General features: G+C 41.6%; 1 protein-coding gene across 7 annotated transcripts in view; it reads right to left on the bottom strand.

Moving 5' to 3' along the window:
* LOC104022796 (protein patched homolog 1-like) overlaps positions 1-21121 on the bottom strand; it is a 98098-nt gene that overhangs the window by 38855 nt on the left and 38122 nt on the right. For all 7 annotated transcript variants that reach the window (XR_015707698.1, XR_015707697.1, XR_015707699.1 and 4 more), the window contains 3 exons: positions 10923-11041; positions 4186-4588; positions 3404-3713 (listed from right to left, as the gene is read on the bottom strand). Coding sequence is in view for 3 of the 7 variants with exons in the window: in XM_087770938.1 (XP_087627064.1) it covers positions 3404-3713; positions 4186-4588; positions 10923-11041 (832 nt within the window). In the remaining 4 variants the exon portion in view is untranslated. The remainder of the gene's footprint in view (positions 1-3403; positions 3714-4185; positions 4589-10922; positions 11042-21121) is intronic.

Below are 21121 nucleotides of genomic sequence, written 5' to 3'. Positions count from 1 at the left end.
GGATAGGAAGGCTCTACAGAGGGATCTGGACAGCCTGGATTGATGGGCTGAGGCCTACTGTATGAGGTTCAACAAGGCTAAGTGCCGAGTCCTGCACTTGGGTCACAACAATCCCATGCAATGCTACAGGCTTGGGGAGGAGTGGCTGGAGAGCTGCCTGGCGGAAAAGGACCTGGGGGTGTTGGTCGACAGCTGCCTGAACATGAGCCAGCAGTGTGCTCAGGTGGCCAAGAGGGCCAATGGCATCCTGGCTTGTATCAGGAATAGTGTGGCCAGCAGGACCAGGGAGGTGGTAGTTCCCCTTGTACTTGGCACTGGTGAGGCCGCACCTCGAGTACTGTGTTCACTTTCGGGCCCCTCTCTATGAGAAGGACATTGAGGTGCTGGAGCGTGTCCAGAGAAGGGCAACGAAGTTGGTGAAGGGTCTAGAGCACAAGTCTTATGAGGAGTGGCTGAGGGAGCTGGGGTTGTTTAGCCTGGAGAAGAGGAGGCTGAGGGGAGACCTTATTGCTCTCTACAACTACCTGAAAGGAGGTTGCAGTGAGGTGGGTGTCAGTCTCTTCTCCCAAGTAACAAGTGATAGGACAAGAGGAAACGGCCTCAAGCTGCGCCAGGGGAGGTTTAGGTTGGATGTTAGGAAAAACTTCTTCACCGAAAGGGTAGTCAGGCACTGGAACAGGCTGCCCAGGAAAGTGGTTGAGTCCCCATCCCTGGAGGTATTTAAAAGACGGGTAGATGTGGTGCTTGAGGACATGGTTTAGTGGTGGACTTGGCAGTGTTAGGTTAATCGTTGGACTCAATGATCTTAAGGGTCTTTTACAACCTTAACGATTCTATGATTCTATGGGAAGAATCCACGTTGGAGAAGTTCATGGAGGACTGTCTCCCATCGGTGGGACCCCACACTGGAGCAGGGGAAGAGTGTGAGGAGTCCTCCCCCTGAGGAGGAAGGAGTGGCAGAAACAATTAGTGATGAACTGACTGCAACCCCCATTCCCCGTTCCCCTGCGCTGCTCGGGGGGAGGAGGTAGAGAAACTGGGAGTAAAGTTGAGCCTGGGAAGAAGGGAGGGGTGGGGGGAAGGTGTTTTAAGATTTAGTTTTTATTTTCTCATCAACTTACTCTGATTGGATTCGTAATAAATTAAGCTAATTTCCCCAAGTCGAGTCTGTTTTGCCCCTGACGGTAATTGGTGAATGATCTCTCCCTGTCCTTATCTCGACCCATGAGCCCTTTGTTATATTTTCTCTCCCCTGTCCAGCTGAGGAGCGGGAGTGATAGAGAGGCTTTGGTGGGCACCTGGCATCCAGGCAGGGTCAACCCACCACATCTGTGAAATTCAGAAATACAAATCCATCCTTCCTGAATACAGCTCTACTCCATTTCAGTTTCTTAGAAAGTGGTTAAGTGAAAGCATTTGTGGTAACATAATAGTCATGTAGAAGATCACTTTGGGAGTTAAGAGGAGGCTGTTGAAGAAGAATGTAGGAAAAAGGAAACACCTTCAAAGGACAGCTTAGGAGGAGCAGGCAAGTTGCTATGCTAGAGAATATTTGGAGGCAGAACTTTCAGACTAATATCAAATTCCTGACACAGGGCTAAGCAGACACACAATACCAAATATATGCATTTGCATGCAACATTACCAATTTGTGGCTGCAAGTTACATTTTACATTACTACAGTGTGTGAGCTCTTTCACTTCTTTTTCCCCCTCCAATGTATGCTACAGTTCTTACAAGTTCGATCATCCCTCAAATCCAGCTCTCTTTCATATCTTTCTCAGCTGGCTTAACCACTTTACACTTTGGGTCATCTTATTACTGGCCTTGTACACTGCTGAAACTGAAAGTCTGCAGAAAGAATACCAAGAAACCACTATCAGTTGTGCTTACTTTCTGAAGGATTTCAAAATTTCAATAATAAAAATTCCCTATAACACTTTGAAATTAATAGCAGAGTAACTGATTTAAAAGCAAACAATACTTTTATTATAAACTGTTCACACCAATGATTTTAAAAGCCCTTCAATCTGTTTTGAAGATAGCTGTAATTAATGAAATGTTCCTGGGCAGAAAGATAAAAGTAAATTGTTGACCCCTTTCTGCAGAGAAATTATACAAACTAAGGCAATTTTTAAAATGTTATACGGAAGAATGTGAAGTCCTCCAAAAGTATGTTGGATGCTGGAATGGGGGTAAGGAAGGAATTCATATTGACCCATGTGAACAGCTGGCACCATGAAACACGAGATAAGATTATCCTTTGCAAAAACAAGCCTAATTAAAAGCCTCATTTACATTCAGTCACTTACAAAAATAATGTTAACATTTCCAGTTTAAACGAATTATTAATGTTAACTATCTGCTCTTGCATTTTCAGATAATAGAAAATGCTAACATGATTTGATACCAGGAAGCAAAATACAAATGAGCCTCTGAAAGAAGAGGTGCGTTAGGCTGAAGGCACTCCAAATACTGGCAGTTATGTGCATGTTTTCTAAGAATCATTGGCTGCATTGGCCATCTGTAAACAGTTAAGGTTAAAATTTACAGTCTCAGTAGGTCAGCATACTTTATTTTTCTGTTTGCAAAAACTTCCTGAAGATTCTTCCAACAGAGAGACAGAGGTAGGACAGAAGTATTTCTGGGCAGGATGTGTTTGCTCACAAGAGAGAACTGTTAAATTTGCTGAGATGTAACATTACTATTTATTTTAAATACAAAAGAATTACTTGCCTCAACATGAATAATTATACCATGCCTTTAAAGCCCACTTTAATATAATTATCATCATATTACCTATAACACCCCCCTCCCAGTTACAGTTCAGCACAGAAAAAGTAGCACCATAGAAAGAGTGAGGATACTTGATTGGAAGTCTAGAATGTGTAGTAATCTCCCAATCCAATAAAATGCCTAAACCCCACTGAACTTTCTTCATGCCAGCAGTCCCAGCTGAAGCCAACAGGATCACTCATGTGCTGAAAGTTAAGTCTGTGCCAAAATATATTGCTGGACCGGGGCTTTTCATTTACTGTTCTCAAAACACTCAGCAAACATTTATCTTCCCAAGAAACTGGGCCATATTTGGCCATTAATTATAAATCAGAACACCTCATTAGCCACTTCAAAATTAATGACATGAGATGACCTCTCATGGATATAATCTTTTAAAGCTCCAAAACTGCTTTATTGGGGAGTAAACTTAGCCACAAAGAATTTAAGTGAACTGTTGGAGAAACAGCGAATTGATGTCCGAGTTTGGATCAGAACCTAGGCATTTTCCCTCCTGCTAGCATGCTTTAAACCATGTGACCGTATTGGAAGAGGAGAGCATTACTACAGTGAATAATTGCTTGCTACTGTAGAATTAAAAAGAAAAGTTCATGCAATTCTCTCTTACCTTGCAGCCAGTCTCGAAAGTAGTGCAACCACATTTTGGGAAGCTGCTTATCCTCTTCCAACAAAACGTATGTCACATTACTGAAACTTTTGTGAAGTTCATAAAGTAAGTGCTGGACATTGGGATAGTCTGCTTTCTGTGTCACTATATACATGTTGTAGAAAGAGAAATACTTGAACTGTGCTGCAATAAAGTCATATTCCTGGGTTTCTCGTGGTACAATGTCTGTGAGATTCAGTCCATCTCTAGCCTGGGTAGTTCCATAAAGGCTGAGCCCAAGTAAACCCAGAAAAAGAAAAATAACTACAATCTGCAACAGAAAATGGAAATGCATTTGGTTTTATGTTCCTAAAGAAATTAATAACTCATAATGGCACACAGAACCAGGTTCAAAATTAATACCTATCACTATACTATTAAGCTTTTATGTATTTATGCACACATATACTACAAGGCCAAACTAATTTGTGTTTTAGTGAAGGGGAACAGGAAATTTATATGGTGATGAAGTTAAAAAGTAGATTTAGTTTCACTGTTCATGAGCTTAGGCTACTGAAAGTCACCAAAACCCTCATTCATAACTTACATTTGAAAAGTATGTCACTACAGCACTACCAAGATAAAACTTTTAAAGTATGAAATTAGGTGTAAAATTATTAAGAATTGTAATTCTAAAATAATTCTATTTATTCCTGATATTTAATACTATTGTCAGGATAATTTTCCTACTGGGCAAGGCAGAAGTCTATTTTTGAAAAACAGGTAAATAGTTTTCTGATTACCTTAGCTTTTGGTTTTAGCAGGAATGGAGCATAATGCTTTTCTGCAAAAGATGAGAGTGTCCATTTAGTACAGGGTGGCTCAAGACAATGCATACTGGAGTCTGAGAACTGGGAAAGCAAATCTCTTGTTGAGCTTGTGCTTTCTGGGCTCTGGCAGCTGAGATTATCTTGCGTCACTGTCACCGGCTGCACAGATATTGCTGAGCAAGGCTCTGCTGTGGTGTAGTACACCTGTGCATGAGGATCGTATTCTGTGCACAACTGCACTGTAGACTGCATTGTAATCTGAGTTTCATGTGCAAAACTGTGACTGCTGTATGGGGGTGGAGGACTGTAGCAAGTATTATCACTGTTTTCCACATATGCTTGAGGCTCAATCTGAATCACTCTAGTGGCACACGGACTGCAAGAGAAGAGAAAAACATCTGTTCACATTTAGATAGGTCTTTATTTTAATCAGGCTAGATAGGATAATCTGCTTCCATCTAAGACTGTTTCTACTACTATTAAATTGTTTATGTTAATTAAGCATAATGTTTTGATGAGGATTTCCTTCTGCACTTTTAGGAAATGTTTCTTAGACATGGTTTAAAGCGTAGGCCTCTGAGCCTGTTTCTGCACGTTTCTTGTGCCCAAGAAAGAAGGAACCAGCATTTGTCTGAAGACACTGGCATCCACTCACATCACTCTATTAATTACACATGCTAATCAGGTCAATAGCCAGGTAGTTGCACACAGTCTGAATGCATGAGATGTGTGTGTGAGTTTACATCTACATGACCATGCTGAGAATTAAACTATTTAGAAGATCAAAATGTAAATGCATGACATGCTGAGTTCTTCTGTTTAGAACTATTAAAGTAACTGTTAAATAATATTTGGGCCTTCTGGATAAGATCTCAGACTTTTGGGAGGCAGGCTGAAACCAGCTGCCATACACTGACTGCATGTTTTAAAATTGAAGTAAACATATACAAGGATTAATTCCCAGGAAGGATGGGCAACATGAAGAGACAAAATTACAGAAGCATTTTTTTGAAGCATTCCCTTTATTGTAGTCTATGCAAGAACATAACAGATACCTAGTTTATTAAAAAAAAAAATCATAAGCCTCCTTCTGTAAATAAAAACAAATTGCTGATAGAAAACAGTATCAGAGATTTTTCACCAAGTGGAAAAATCTTACAAAAAGGAAGAAAATGTTGCCTACGTAAACAAAGCAAGATCTTATTAACTGAATTTCTTCATATGTACATATGTTGGAGACATGCGAGAAACAAAACAAAGGATACTATTCAACCTCTGTAGATAGTTAATAAGACACGGCCCTGGGAGAAGGAACAGGATGGCAACGTAAGTCAGCCAGACTAGAAAATACCAAGATAAGCGCAAAGGGAGTAAAACCGCTGATGAGACCAAGGAGAATCACTTGAATTATGAGTGAACTATCCTAATTAACATAGTAAAAACCACACCCCCAGCAATGAAGGCCCCAGCCCAAGCAAAGACCCCTACCCACTGAGCATGCTCTGTAAATTTAAAACACACTGTACCTTTAAGTGGAGACGAGGCTTGTGAGAACCAGTAGAAGCAAGGATGAAAAAGTGGAATTGTGAAAATACTGATAACAGCTACTCAGAATGTATAAAATGTCACTGTATGTTAACCGCGGTGTGCTAGCTTTGTGGAGTTACCACCTAGCACCCATCTCTGCGCAGACATGAAATAAACAAATATCTCGACTCTGTTATTTGGCTTTTTTGCACACCGGGTAAAAGAACCTTGCTTTTTGGGACAACATTTTGGCAACCCAGATGGGACTGCCATAGAGCCTTGCCTTGATGTTTCAAACATCTTTGCCGGCAGCAGCAATAAATGGGAATAATATTAGAGGGAAAGGTAGGGGTGGAGGTAGAGTAAGAGGGGAGCAGGGCGGAATGATGCAGGGAAGAGGTTCACAAAACCGAACCCTGTTGGAGCCAAGCCAATGTGCAGTCTGTAAACAGGAGGGACAGTAGAAGAATGAATGCCCGAACCAAAAGGGGCTAGAGGAGCAAGATCATGTAAGAAATGCCAACCTTGTTATGTTAGAGGATTCGGACAATGAATGAAGGGGACCGGGGGAAAACATTAAGGTCTCCCCAGCTGATCCCCTGGTTCCAGTTAAGCTGGGGAACAAGACCGTAGATTTTTTTTTTTAATTGCCAGTGGGGCCACTCATTCAGTAGTCACCAGTTGTAAGGGACCTTTAAGTAAAATAACAGTACCACTTGTTGGGGCAACAGGAAAGCGAACCCTAAGGTCGTTCCTAAAACCGATAGAATGTATAATTGGGAATACGAAATTAACTCACGAATTTCTCTATACGCCAGAGCGTCCCTTGCCATTATTAGGACGTGACCTACTGTGTAAACTAAACGCTCAAGCAACTTTCTCTGAAGACTCTGTGCAGTTATATATTCCACAGGAAACAGCGTGGAAAGCCCAGATTTGTCTGTTGACAGAAGGAAACCCCACAGAGGAACTCGAAGACAATATCCCGGATGCAGTACTGGATGCAGTGATCCCTTTGGTATGGGCCTCGAAAAAGCCAAGTAGAGCGAAGAATGTGACTCCTGTTAAAGTATAGCTCAAGCCAAGGACTCATCTGGTAAGGAAAAGGCAGTATCCTATGAAATTAGAAGCATGAAAAGGATTGGAACCCTTGATAAATATCTTCTTAGAATATGGACTACTAAGAGAATGTCAATCTGAATTTAATACTCCTATATTACCGGTGAGGAAGCTCCGGTCTCAGGAATACAGACTGGTTCAAGACCTGAGGGAAATAAATCAGATTGTTGTTGATGTGCACCCTGTTGTACCAAATCCATATACACTGCTTACCTCAATACCTGAAACAAATGGTTATTTTACAGTCCTAGATTTGAAAGATGCCTTCTTTTGCATCCCAGTGGATGAACAAAGTCAGACACTCTTCGCATTTGAATGGGAAAACCCAGCGACAGGGAGAAAAGTACAGCTGTGTTGGACTGTACTTCCGCAAGGGTTTAAGAACAGCCCTACTCTGTTTGGTACTGTACTGGCAAAAGAACTGGAACTATGGCAAGGTAACAATCAAGATATAACATTGCTGCAATATGTTGATGATATACTAATTGCTGCCAATAGAAAAGAGGACTGTTTGAAAGCCACTTTCGACCTGCTGAATTTCTTGGGACTAGCAGGGTACAGAGTCTCTAAGAAAAAGGCACAGACAGCAAAGGAGAAAGTTCACTATTTGGGATTTGAGAGGACAAAGAGAGTTAGGTACAGAATGAAAAGAAGTTATATGCTGAATTGCAGTACCCAAATCAAAAAGGGAATTAAGAGGATTCTTAGGAATGGCCGGGTGGTGTCGGATATGGATTCCAAATTTTGGACTAATTGCTAAGCCCCTATATGCTGCTATCAAGGGGCCAGGGGAATTGTTAGAATGGACCCCTGAATGCAGGAAAGGTTTTCATGATATTAAAAGAGAACAAATGGAAGCTCTTTCTCTGGGCCTGCCTGACATGACCAAACCCTTCCAACTGTCAATAATGCACTGTAGAGCCCATCAAAAGGGACAAGGAGAAATTATTCAAGGAAATAAAAGAGCAGATACAGCTGCAAAAAAAGGCTGCTTTACAAGGACAAATGATTAGAGCCCTGATACCAAGTAAAGAGGTAGATATGAAACCACCTCAATATACAGAAAAAGAAAACCTGCTGGCAGAAATATTGAAGTGTTCAAAGAACAGAGAAGGATGGTGGGTAAGTCCAAATGAACAGATTCTTACTACAGCCAAAATGATGGAAACCCTCCTTAAAAAGCTGCATGAAGAAACTCATATGGGAGCAGATGCTATGTTAAGTAGTGTTAACAGATATGCTACAGGACCAAAAATGCAAACTGCTGCGGACATTATAATGAAGAAATGTCAGACCTGTTGTGCAAATAATCCAAAAATACAAAGAAGACCACCTGCGGGGGATGTAAAGAGAGGAATCACCCCTGGGGAACACTGGCAGATAGATTTTTCTGAGTTACCAAGGTGCAATCAGTATAAGTATTTACTTGTTTTAGTAGATACCTTTTCAGGATGGCCGGAAGCTTTCCCTTGCTGTACCAATCGGGCTAGAGAAGTTGTTAAGGTGATATTGAAAGAAATAATTCCTAGATTTGGAGTTCCAGGGGGATTGTCCTCTGATAATGGACCCCATTTTATCACAGAAATAGTCCAGGGAGTGTCCAAATTCCTTCAGTTCAAATGGGATTTGCCCACCCCTTGGAGGCCACAGTCTAGTGGAAAATAGAAAGAATGAACCAGACCATCAAAAGACAAATTGCTAAATTATGCCAAGAAACTCATCTTAAATGGATAGGTGTCTTACCCATTGCCTTGATGAGAATTAGGATTACTCCCAGAGTTAGAGAAGGGGTAAAACCATTTGAAATCCTATATGGTAAACCTTACCCGGTTAATAGTACTGTAACACGAGATAATCAAATGCATATTAAAGGGGAAGAAATACTGAAAAATTATTTGCTGTCTCTTTTGTGGATTTTGTCATCTTTACACAGGTATCTTAATCAATGAGCTCCTCTACCTCTGGACTCAACTGTACACAACTTCCAACCGGGAGACTCGGTCTACATTCAAACCTAGAAAGATGGACCGTTGAAGGAAAAGTGGAAGGGACCTTTTTATTGTCACTAACATGTTTATGTTTGCTGCTTGTAATTATATTGTATTTTAAAGTTTGGTGCTTGATTAAGCAAGTAACCCTAATGAAATCGCCTCAAATGTGCATGCTCATGACAAAGGGAGATAAATCTCTTATGCCTGAAAATCTCTCTCTGAAAAACAGAGAAGGTGTCCAACTAGATTTATTAGCATGGGAAAACCCCCGCAGAATTTGAGAAAAGGATAGAACTATATTATGAAAAGTGAGTGAGACCTAAAGGATCTCAGGTGAGACTTTAAGTCTCAAAGGGGGGATTTGTTGGAGATATGCGAGAAATAAGACAAAGGATGTTAAGGCAGAGGACGTTAATCAACCTCTGTAAACAGTTAACAAGACCTGGCCTGAGAGAAGAAACAGGAGGACACCACAAAACAGTGTAGCAAGGAAATACCAAGAGAAGCACAAGAAAACAAGGCCGCTGATAAAGCCGAAGTGAGAATCACTTGAACCATGAGAGAACTATCCCAATTAACACAGTAAAAACCACACCCCCAGCAATGAAGGCCCCGGCCCAAGCAAAGACCCCTACCCACTGAGCATGCTCTGTAAATTTAAAACACACTGTACCTTTAAGTGGAGACGAGGCTTGTGAGAACCAGTAGAAGCAAGGATGAATAAGCGGAATTGTGAAAATACTGATAACAGCTACTCAGAATGTATAAAATGTCACTGTATGTTAACCGCGGTGTGCTAGCTTTGTGGAGTTACCACCTAGCACCCATCTCTGCGCAGACATGAAATAAACAAATATCTCGACTCTGTGTGTCATTTGTCTTTTTGCACACCGGGTAAAAGAACCCTACTTTTTGGGACAACACATAGGCCCAAATTCTGATTCACATTTGGTACAACTTTAGATGGGGGAATAAATGGAAGGTCTGACTGCCCTGTACTTCTGAGAATCAGGGCTCCAAAATTCAAGCACATTAGACCATCCAGTGAAACTATGGCTGAATCAGAAACAGAAAGCAGGAGTCCTGGCTTGTGATCAACTCCCTGTTCTAACAACTCCCTCAAAAACAAATTTAGGAAAGCACTTTCCCTCTTTGACATTGAAGTTAAAAAGGTCAAACTGTCTGCTCCTACGTGGGTGTGAAGGGCTAAGAGGACACAAGGGGGTTTCTCTACATCCTGGTTATGATGTGCGTGTGAGAGTACATGCATAGAAAGGCAGCTTATCCTCTTCATTGGAGGCAAAAGCAAAAACTAACGTAGAAAATATGCTTTATCTCTTAAGTGGTGGCTCTGCTGATGACAGTAGCTTCCTCCTAGCCTGCCCCAGCCCTCAGAGCTGGATGTGTATTAGGTAAGAGTGTGCATACTATCATTCTAAATTACTGTTGGAGCCATAACAGAAAGCTTATCAATCACTATCTTGCAATGGTACTGATCATTCTGAATTCCTCATAGTCCTATGAAAAACTGGGCTAAAGGGAAGCAATTTTATATTTTTTACATTATTTTTAAGCATTTAGGTTTCAAGGCATAAAAAGCATAAAAATTAGCACATAGTAATTAAGTATAAGTAAGGCTTCTGAGTACCCCGAGTTATTTAGTCTTCCATAAGAGACTGGAATTAAGTCTTCCAAGGTCACCCAATACCAGCACTGGACACACTGCAGTACCCCATAAAATTCTAAAAATACAGATATTACTAAAGCATGGCTCTTTTACATGCTTCCTTAAAGTTGTTCTCCAATGGCTAAAATGGATGTACGTATGAATAAAGGAAAAAGAGTGTGTGTGTGTGTGTGAAATGCCTTTTAACTTTTCCCCTCAGTCAGATAAAAAACAAGGTAGCAAATGTAATTCAGTCACTAGCAATAAAACCATGACAATAACATACTGACCCTGCTGCTATCCTGCTGCAATGAAGAACTCCTGCTCCTGACAAGGGGTGGTAGCACTGATTGGTAATCACAAAAAGGATGCACCTCATATACTGTAATTCTATCACACATTCTCACCTTGTAAAACAGCAGAATATATCCAGTCTCCTGTCTTCCCGACGATAAAGGTCCATGCTCAGGATAGCAGGAAAAATCAGCAAAACCATAGCAAAGTTGAATACCACCACAACTGCTGCCTAGAGATCAATCATAAGAGAAGTGAAGTCATTACTAAGCTTCATTTATGGCATTGGCTTTACAAAGCATAAAGCCTCCTTTCAATTCTCACCCATCCACCCATTTATCATGTTTACTCATGAGACCCTTTCAAGCTTTTCCCTGAGGTAACTGGGAGGTATATTTTTACATCCCAGTTTCATTATGGTAGGCCTACTGTAGTTAATTAATTTCTTTTAATATTAACCTTCATATTATTTTAATGTCTCTATACCTAGAGATGTGGTGGCACCAAGATTTTTAAAGTGGAAAAAACAAGAGTCGTCAATAAATTACATTTTTATATGAGATTCTGCCCTATTTAGAGTCTCACCATACAAAAAGATGGAAGCAAAAGCAAACCTGGAACTAGGACTGAAGTTCTCACATTTAAGGGATCTGAAGTAATTTAAGTACCACAATAACATTAAAGCACATTATTAAATCAGTAATGAAATAAAGGTTTAATTACATTTTAATGAAACCGCTCTATTTAGCAAAACACTATGCATTTGATGTACTTAAAGTCTAGCAAAAAAGAGTAAAATTTTGGGATTATCTGTTGAACTCTCCTGCTTGTGTTTAACAGAACTTGATTAATGAGCCAGTCTACCAAAATGAGTCTAAAATTGGAACAAGAATAGTCAAGTTAATTTGAAAAGTGATCGTTATTTAAAGAAAAACAACAACCCCCCCTTCAAACCATAACCCTTTCCTACACAGAGATTCCCAGAGAATCTCTATAAACATATGTGGTGCAGAATCTATCATTATTGTTAATGGTATTTATTTGCAATAAAACACAGCTAAGATCACTAGCCTTACAAAGGGAAAACTTGGGCACAGATGGGTTTGGAAGACAGTAGTAGAATAGTAAAGATAAGGATAAGTCATTGAGGTATTTTTTTTTCCCCAAAAAATGGAAAAAAAATAGTTGAGCCATCAACAGATAAAAAAAAAGGAAACCCTTCTATTTTACTCATTATATAATCACTAGGCATCTCTATAGTAGCCCAGTTTCAGGCTGAGGAAAACATATAAATTATCAAGTGCCTCCACCTGTAACTTCTGAAGTAAACACCACTTGGGTTCAAACAATCAAAAAAAGGACTAAAACTGGATTACACAAATTAAGTGCCTGATGTAAATGAGCCTTCCTTTTTCCAACACAGATCAATGGCTGCTTTTGATGTTGAAAATCAGCCCTTAAAATTGGCAACTCAAAAGATGAGATATTCAAAATTTATGTTTTAAAAATGCTCAACTTATGTGACCCTAAATAATGCAATTTTGTATTTTTGTGTCTCTTATCTGTGAAAATCAAAGTAGTAACCTACTGAATGATTTTTAGGGTTTTGAAGCTGTAAAGTATAATAAAAAGACTATTCTTGTTTTTACTTTTCTGAGAATGACAGAATCAGTTATGTATGTAAACATTTTACAGTTATTTCAATCATAAATATATTGTACACAAAAGTAGTTCTTACTGATGTTTCTCTTTTGTTGTCTCCAGCCTGCTTAAAGCAAGATTTTGGTCCTGCTGATTGGCTGGAGACATAACTAATAAAACAGTTTATCTAGTGTTTAAAGCCTAATTAGCATTTAATCATTACTTCAATCTTTGAGAGAAAAGATCCCATGACCATTTCATGATATATGAATATCGACACAGAAAGGTATGTATGGTCATAGACAAGACTTCAAAGTTAAGTGATTTCTTTTTGACTGAATCTGTCAGGAAAACAAACAGCTGCTGTTGCAAGCAAGGTGTATGTTGCACCTAGTTCATACAACCGCTCTCTTATCGCTGCTAAACCAGTGAAAATTGAATCACCCATAAATCATGAGTAATTAATTGTGTTTAACCAAGAGCTTCCATCAAGGATCAGCTATGAATTGCTGAGATTTGGAAAAATCAGCTGAGACCTGGTCTAAGAATTCTTATACCTCTCAGCATGCCTGAAAAACTAACTGAAGTCCTCTAGTTCTGCTCACTTCTATAAACACTTCCTGCCTTATCAGTTCTTTGTAGACCCCAGCGACCTTGAATCCCAAATGTCGCTAAACCCAAAAACTAATACTTAAATGCATGGCAGAGATGCCATTAGTTCTATTTACATTTGATTTTTAAAGGAGAATTGAAAGTATCCCAGAAACACATAGTAAATCTACCTATAAACATGGCATCTCTTTTTAGAGCAACTAGATTTTCCATTGTGCCATACTGGTGTTGATGTTCTGATCCTGCAAGTCAAATATTTCTAAACAAGCCTCTCTATCCTGACTTGTATTTCAATGGATTCCTATAGCTTAACACCACACTTCCTATATATATATTATACTTTCTCTCACTCACCCTCCACCCCAACATCTCAAGGACATAACGTTTCAGTTTTCACAATTAAATACAGAAAATATTGTTTGTATATCAATTCAAATTTGTTGTCTCATCAAAAAACCCCCCGTGAACTGATAAGGTGCAGTGTGCCTTCCAGTTCCTGCTGTACATCCCTAACTCCAGGGGCACTTGGAAGTGAGTGAGACAAGGGAAGGAGAAGTGGTTTGAGATTCAGATTAGTAAGGGGGGAAGGAAGAACTGTTGAGGAGTGACTGAATCTCTGACTTGATGCATCAGCCACCACCTTCCCTCCCCAATACTATTTAGAAGTCTGGTGGCTGGGAATGGGAACATATGAAAAAATGTGATCTTAATCTTGGCAATATCTGCAATCTGCAATGGTGACATTGATTAGAAAAGCACCAACAAAAGTCTGTGGTAGTAGATCTCCCAATGTACAGGCAATCTGCTAGCAGCACCTGAGCTGAGAGCAAGCAGAGGATTTCTGGGAACAGGCAGGGCATCTTCTTTCACACTTTCAGAGAGGAATGGTCAAATAGGAGAGGAAAAGAACTCAAGCCTTTTCCTTGAAAAATCAATAAAGGCAAGATTAGTACTAGAGCAGGAAAAAAAATGGGGCTTACTCAAAGGTGTTAACTGAAGGAGTTCAGTGAAATGAGAATATCAGAGAGAAGTAAAAAAAAAATAAATCCATTAAGCAGACAAAACTTGATTACTTTCTGAGAAACATGCTATGATTTTGCATTTTTTAATAATGCACAGCCTAAAATATTATTGCTGTTGCTGCAACTGTTAACTGAAACAAAAGAATGACAGTCTGTGTTGAAGGCAGCAAGGAAGAAGCGAGCCAGGATGACAGACTGAGGCCCTGACAAAGGTATATGCTGCTATTTGCCATTCTTGGCAGCCCATCCAAGGAGACTGGGTATGCTGTATAGCCAGAGGTGCTGAACAGATTAGGAGGTCTGTCAGGGAAACTTCCACACTACGCTGCCTATCTGCAGCTCCCTCCTGACAACATACCGACTCAGATTTTCCCCGCCTCTTCTCCTTAGGCTTTATTTTTTGCTTGTTAAATATCCATATCAGAAGCAGGGAAAGATAAAAGACTTGGGTAAGAGGGTAAGAGGAAGGAGACAGACCACTTCAGCAGAGCAAGAAAATGAGTGAGCTTAAAAACTTATATTCTTTCTCTCCCCAAACCTACCACCACCACCTGGTAATCACTTTTATATTTAGGAAAAAAAGTTATCATTCCTACTATGAGGAAAATAAAGTTACTGCTAAAACTTATTGGGTGTGATAGGTTGACCCTGCCTGGATGCCAGGTGCCCACCAAAGCCTCTCTATCACTCCCCTCCTCAGCTGGACAGGGGAGAGAAAATATAACAAAAGGCTCATGGGTTGAGATAAGGACAGGGAGAGATCATTCACCAATTACTGTCAGGGGCAAAACAGACTCGACTTGGGGAAATTAGCTTAATTTATTACGAATCCAATCAGAGTAAGGTGATGAGAAAATAAAAACTAAATCTTAAAACACCTTCCCCCCACCCCTCCCTTCTTCCCAGGCTCAACTTTACTCCCAGTTTCTCTACCTCCTCCCCCCGAGCAGCGCAGGGGAACGGGGAATGGGGGTTGCAGTCAGTTCATCACTAATTGTTTCTGCCGCTCCTTCCTCCTCAGGGAGAGGACTCCTCACACTCTTCCCCTGCTCCAGTGTGGGGTCCCTCCCACAGGAGACAGTCCTCCACAAACTTCTCCAATGTGAGTCCTTCCCACAGGCTACAGTTCTTCACGAACTGCTCCAGCATGGGTCCTTTTCCACGGGGTGCAGTCCTTCAGGAAGAGACTGCTGCAGCATGGGTCCCCCACGGGTCCACAGGTCCTGCCAGCAAACCTGCTCCAGCGTGGGCTCCTCTCTCTCCATGGGTCCACAGGTCCTGCCAGGAGCCTGCTTCAGCATGGGCTTCCCATGGGGTCACAGCCTCCTTCGGGCATATCCACCTGTTCTGTCATGGGGTCCTCCACAGGCTGCAGGTGGATATCTGCTCCACTGTGGACCTCCATGGGCTGCAGGGGGACAGCCTGCCTCACCATGGTCTTCACCAGGGGCTGCAAGGGGAATCTCTGCTCTGGTGCCTGGAGCACCTCCTCCCCCTCCTTCTTCACTGACCTTGGTGTCTGCAGAGTTGTTCCTCTCACATATTCTCACTCCTCTCTCTGACTGCAAATGCGCAGGTTTGTTTCCCTCCCTTCTTCAATATGTTATCACAGAGGCACTACCAGCATTGCTGATTGGCTCGGCCTTGGCCAGTGGTGGTTCCGTCTTGGAGCTGGCTGGCATTGGCTCTATTGGACATAGGGGAAGCTTCTAGCAGCTTCTCACAGAAGCCACCCCTGTAGCCCCTCTGCTACCAAAACCTTGCCATGCAAACCCAATACCCTGGGCAAAGTTCCACCCTTATTCATTAGTGAGTCTATACCATTCCTCTGCTGTTAGGGGACAAAATTTCTTGTGCAAGTAAGAAGTTAGGTGGATTTTTATGAAGCTCTGTCTTCTCTTTCCAGGGCAGAGTTTATACCATAAGGGTGTCTGAATATTCTGTCTGAGGAAAGAATTAATAAGTGGTACTTATACTCTGCCATGCCTCCTTCATTTATACTCAAAAGAAAATGCTACATGTAAGACATTTCTACAGCAAATTTCAAAAAACTTTCAGGGGATTTCTTAGTCAACCCTTCTGATTTTAAGAAATGCAAAACATCTGAAAACTCAGGACCTACTCCTTCAAAGTCCTGATCACTCTCTTACAGGTGATTCTTGTGACTGAGTACTTGGGATACATTCAGCATCTCAAAATCTAAAGCCCCTTAAATAAGGGGTTAATAAGATCAGCATATGATAAAAAAAAAGGAAACGGCTAAAGAGCTAAAACAGTCCTTCTCCCCATAAGGGAATTAATTAAAAAAAACCCCTCACTTAAAGAAATGGAAAATGGTGATTTTAAAGCTTAGCAAGAGCTAACCCACTTTGTTGAGTTAACCCTAGAAAATTCCTATGACAGCAGCAAACTTTCAGTGTTTAAGTTCCATAAAGTAACTGAAAAACTCACAGGTATCAATAAACTGCATTAGCTGATGGAACAGAAGCTGAAAACAGAAAGCACTGATATGCAAAACATTAGTTTCTAAGTAAAAGTTGGGCTCCCACATGCAAGGCTCGTCAGGAAACCATTTATTCTCCCTGGCAGCTGGGTTATTTTACAGATACTGGTCCTCAAAAGTTATGGAAACTTTGACAATTATCTTGCAATATCTTAAGGAAAGAAATGAAGAGCAAAATAAGGTCAAGAACAATCCTTTTTTTAAGCCTATCTGTTAAAAATTCACTGTCTAGATGAGAAGGAAGCATCTGTGAAAAGTAAACTGCAGTATTTCATTGCTTTCTAAGTTTTGCTAGAAAGCTATCAAAGATGACAAGGAATTCTTGTTTAAACAAGCCTGAGTAAGAGGGACAGGGAGGAAGAAGACTGTGAATAAAGAAATCCATATATACAGACCACCCACCAAAATCTGCCATGGTTATCTGATTCTGAATGTTATGATTAAATGCATTACTTGGTTTTGATTACACATGGTGAAGCTAGACAATGCAAGTAATAGATGTTCCTTTCTAACAATAAGGGATGTAATTTCAGTGGTTCCTAACTTATATACACAGATTGCTCTAGTACCAATAAATCCTCAGTATGGGTCTCTGGTTGATCTTTTTGCACATTTCTCCATCTCTCATATACATATAAAGGGTTACTATGTGCAAGGAAAGACAGATTACAGATGCATCTGAGAAAAGACTGAGCCACTCAAACATTCATTTCTGGACACCCAAATGCACCTAGACATAGATTCCATGTTAATCACTTCCTTAAAAATCATAGAATCATGGAATGCTTTGGGATGGAAGGGACCTTTAAAGGTCATCTCGTCCATCCCCCCCTGTAATGGGCAGGGACATCTTCCTTATCTCTAGCCTGAATCTACCCTCTTTTAGTTTAAAACCATTACCCCTTGTCCTGTCACTACAGGCCCTGGTAAAAAGTCTGTCCCCATCTTTCTTAGAAGCCCCCTTTAAGTACTGAAAGACCACAATAAGGTCTCCCCGGAGCCTTCTCTTCTCCAGGCCGAACAACCCCAACTGTCTCAGCCTTTCCTCATAGCAGAGGTGTTCCAACCCTCTGATCATTTCTGTGGCCCTCCTCTGGACCCGCTCCAACAGGTCCATGTCCTTCCTATACTGAGGACCCCAGAGCTGGACACAGTACTCCAGGTGGGGTCTCACCAGAGCAGAGTAGAGGGGCAGAATCACCTCCCTTGACCTGCTGGCCACACTTCTTTTGATGCAGCCCAGGATACGGTTGGCTTTCTGGGCTGCGAGAGCACATTGCTGGCTCATGTCCAGCTTTTCATTACCAGTACCCGCAAGTCCTTCTCCTCAGGGCTGCTCTCAATCCCTTCATCCCCCAGCCTGTATGGATACCGGGGATTGCCCCGACCCAGGTGCAAGACCTTGCACTTGGCTTTGTTGAACCTCATGAGGTTCACACAGGCCCACCTCTCCAGCTTGTCCAGGTCCCTCTGGATGGCATCCCATCCCTATAACCCAAATAACTTGGATCATTATGTCATTCTGAATAATATGTTATTCTGAATAATATCAACATGTTCATACATGGATATGTTGAAATCTCATCAGAAACTTTGTGTTTCGTTTTGCTTTTTGAAAGCACCATGCATTTGACAATGTGGGCTTCCTTTTCTGAATTTCTGCTGATTCAGTTTACAGCAAGTCATAACACATGGCAGCAGGCAAAAAACCAGAATTTTAAAAAAAGATAAATTTAATTTATACTCAAATTACAGTAAGAATTACAGCTGTTCTCTCCACAGATATTCCAAAGGCAACCTATCATGTTCTGATGTGAAAAGTGAGAACAGACTGAGCAAAATTTGATCAAAGAAAGCAGCACAGCAATGTGACTAGGATAAAATGACCCATCTCTGTTGGGTTCTTATTAGGAGAGTGGCATTAGGCTGAAGTAGCTTCTATAAAGGACAGTCACTGCAAAGCCAGACAATGGGAAAATAGGACCTCTCTTCTGATTCCTAGTGAAGATCTCCAGTATCTTTTTTGCTGCTTAAGATATGTTAGATGTTTGAGTGTGGGCCACAGATTATAGAACAAAATCATAGAATCATAGAACTATTTAGATTGCAAAAGACCCTTAAGATCATCAAGTCCAACCATTAACCCAGCACTGCCAAGTCCACCACTAAACCATGTCCCTAAGCGCCATGTCTACACATCTTTTAAATGCCTCCAGGTATGAGGACTCAACCACTTCCCTAGGCAGCCTGTGCCAATGCCTGACAACCCTTCCAGTGAAGAAGTTTTTCCTAACATCCAACCTAAACCTCCCCTGGTGCAACTTGAGGCCATTTCCTCTTGTCCTATCACTTGTTACATGGCAGAAGAGACCGACCCCCACCTCGCTACAACCTCCTTTCAGGTAGTTGTAGAGAGCGATAAATAAGGTCTCCCCTCAGCCTCCTCTTCTCCAGACTAAACAACCCCAGCTCCCTCAGCCGCTCCTCATAAGACTTGTTCTCTAGACCCTTCACCAGCTTCGTTGTTCTTCTTTGGATGCGCTGCAGCACCTCAATGTTCTTTCTCGTAGTGAGAGGCCCAAAACTGAACACAGTACTCGAGGTACAGCCTCACCAGTGCCAAGTACAGGGGCACCATCACCTCCCTGGTCCTGCTGGCCACACTATTCCTGATACAGGCCAGGATGCCATTGGCCCTCTTGGCCACCTGAGCACACTGCTGGCTCATGTTCAGGCAGCTGTCGACCAACACCCCCAGGTCCTTTTCCGCCAGGCAGCTCTCCAGCCACTCCTCCCCAAGCCTGTAGCATTGCATGGGGTTGTTGTGACCCAAGTGCAGGAACCAGCACTTAGCCTTGTTGAACCTCATACAGTTGGCCTCGGCCCATCAATCCAGCCTGTCCAGATCCCTCTGTAGAGCCTTCCTACACTCCCAACCAACTTGGTGTCGCCTGCAAACTTCCTGAGGGTCCACTCGATCCCCTCGTCCAGATCATCAATGAAGATGTTGAACAGGACCGGCCCCAACACTGAGCCCTGGGGAACACCACTTGTGACTGGCCGCCAACTGGATTTAATTCCATTCACCATGACTCTTTGGGCCCAGCCATCCAGCCAGTTTTTTAACCAGCAAAGCACGTGCCCATCCAAGCCATGATCAGCCAGTTTCTCCAGGAGAATGCTGTGGGAGACAGTGTCAAAGGCTTTACTAAAGTCCAGGTAGACAACATCCACAGCCTTTCCCTCATCCACTAAGTGGGTCACCTTGTCATAGAAGGAGATCAGGTTAGTCAAGCAGGACCTGCTTTTCATAAACCCATGCTGACTGGGCCTCATCACCTGGGTGTCCTGTATGTGCCACGTGATGGCACTCAAGATGATCTGCTCCATAACCTTCCCCATAACCTTCCCCAGCACCAAGGTCAGGCTGACAGGCCTCTAGTTTCCCGGAAACTCCTTCCGGCCCTTCTTGTAGATGGGCATCACATTTGCTAACCTCCAGTCAACTGGGACCTCCCTGGTTAGCCAGGACTGCTGATAGATGATGGAAAGTGGCTTGGTGAGCACTTCTGCCAGCTCCCTCAATAACCTTGGGTGGATCCCATCCGGCCCCATAAACTTGTGTGTGTGTCTAAGTGGTGTAGCAGGTCGCTAACCATTTCCCCTTGGATTATGGGGGCTTCATTCTGCTCCATTCTCTGTCTTCCAGCTCAGCGGGCTGGGTACCCTGAGATTTAGATGACATAAATCACTTCTTCCAAAAAAAGTGTTACACTTCAAAAATATTTCACACACTCAAACTGGTCTTTGCCATTATATAAAAGAATTCACTGTCATATCCCCTGTAAGAACAGAGAACTATCTAGGTTTTTGCAAGTCAGCAGAACTAAATACTGCTAACTATTCAGGACTAAAGCTCTAGTTTAAGATGCCACAGATATCTCCTCAACTATGCAGCAAACCAATGCCTTTGTTCGCCTTTATTTTCTTTGTTATTCACTACCAAATTGCCTATTGAGAAGAAAATGGTAAACAAGCTACTAATATTGGTCATGTAGCTGCAATCATGAACACTTTATCATTTAATAGCTTAATGCATGCATGCTTAAATTGCTGAAAACAGCAATAATTGCCTCAGGTATTAAGAAAAAATTCAGCCCTTGCTTCTTCTGGGTAGGTCAGGGGCTCAAGGAGAATTAAAAATGACTGGAGAGCCAGGCTATAGCAGAGGAAAAATGACTACTGAAAAAGTAGTTTTCCTGCTCTGCACCAAGGTCAGCCAATGCTGTAAATCGCTTCTGTGTTAAAAACGTGTCAGAGGAGAACTTCCCAGAGCTTTCTTCAAAGAGCCCTTGCTTTCAAAAGAAGCTTTCTTCAGCATCCTTAATATTTTGTCTTCCTGAAGGTATATTATCACAAAAAAAAAAAAGACAGAGAGAAAGGAAGAGAAAGCAATACATGCTTCAGCACAGAAAATTCACATTTTCTCTCAAAACAGAACAGAACAGAAAATTCTCGATGAAGTTTTCTCCAA

This window comes from Nipponia nippon, unplaced genomic scaffold (assembly GCF_047370975.1).
Source record: "Nipponia nippon isolate SJK-2023a ecotype South Korea unplaced genomic scaffold, ASM4737097v1 scaffold_34, whole genome shotgun sequence".
Classification (NCBI taxonomy): domain Eukaryota; kingdom Metazoa; phylum Chordata; class Aves; order Pelecaniformes; family Threskiornithidae; genus Nipponia; species Nipponia nippon.
Note: the sequence above shows the minus strand (reverse complement) of the source record. Positions and strands in the feature narration are given on the sequence as shown.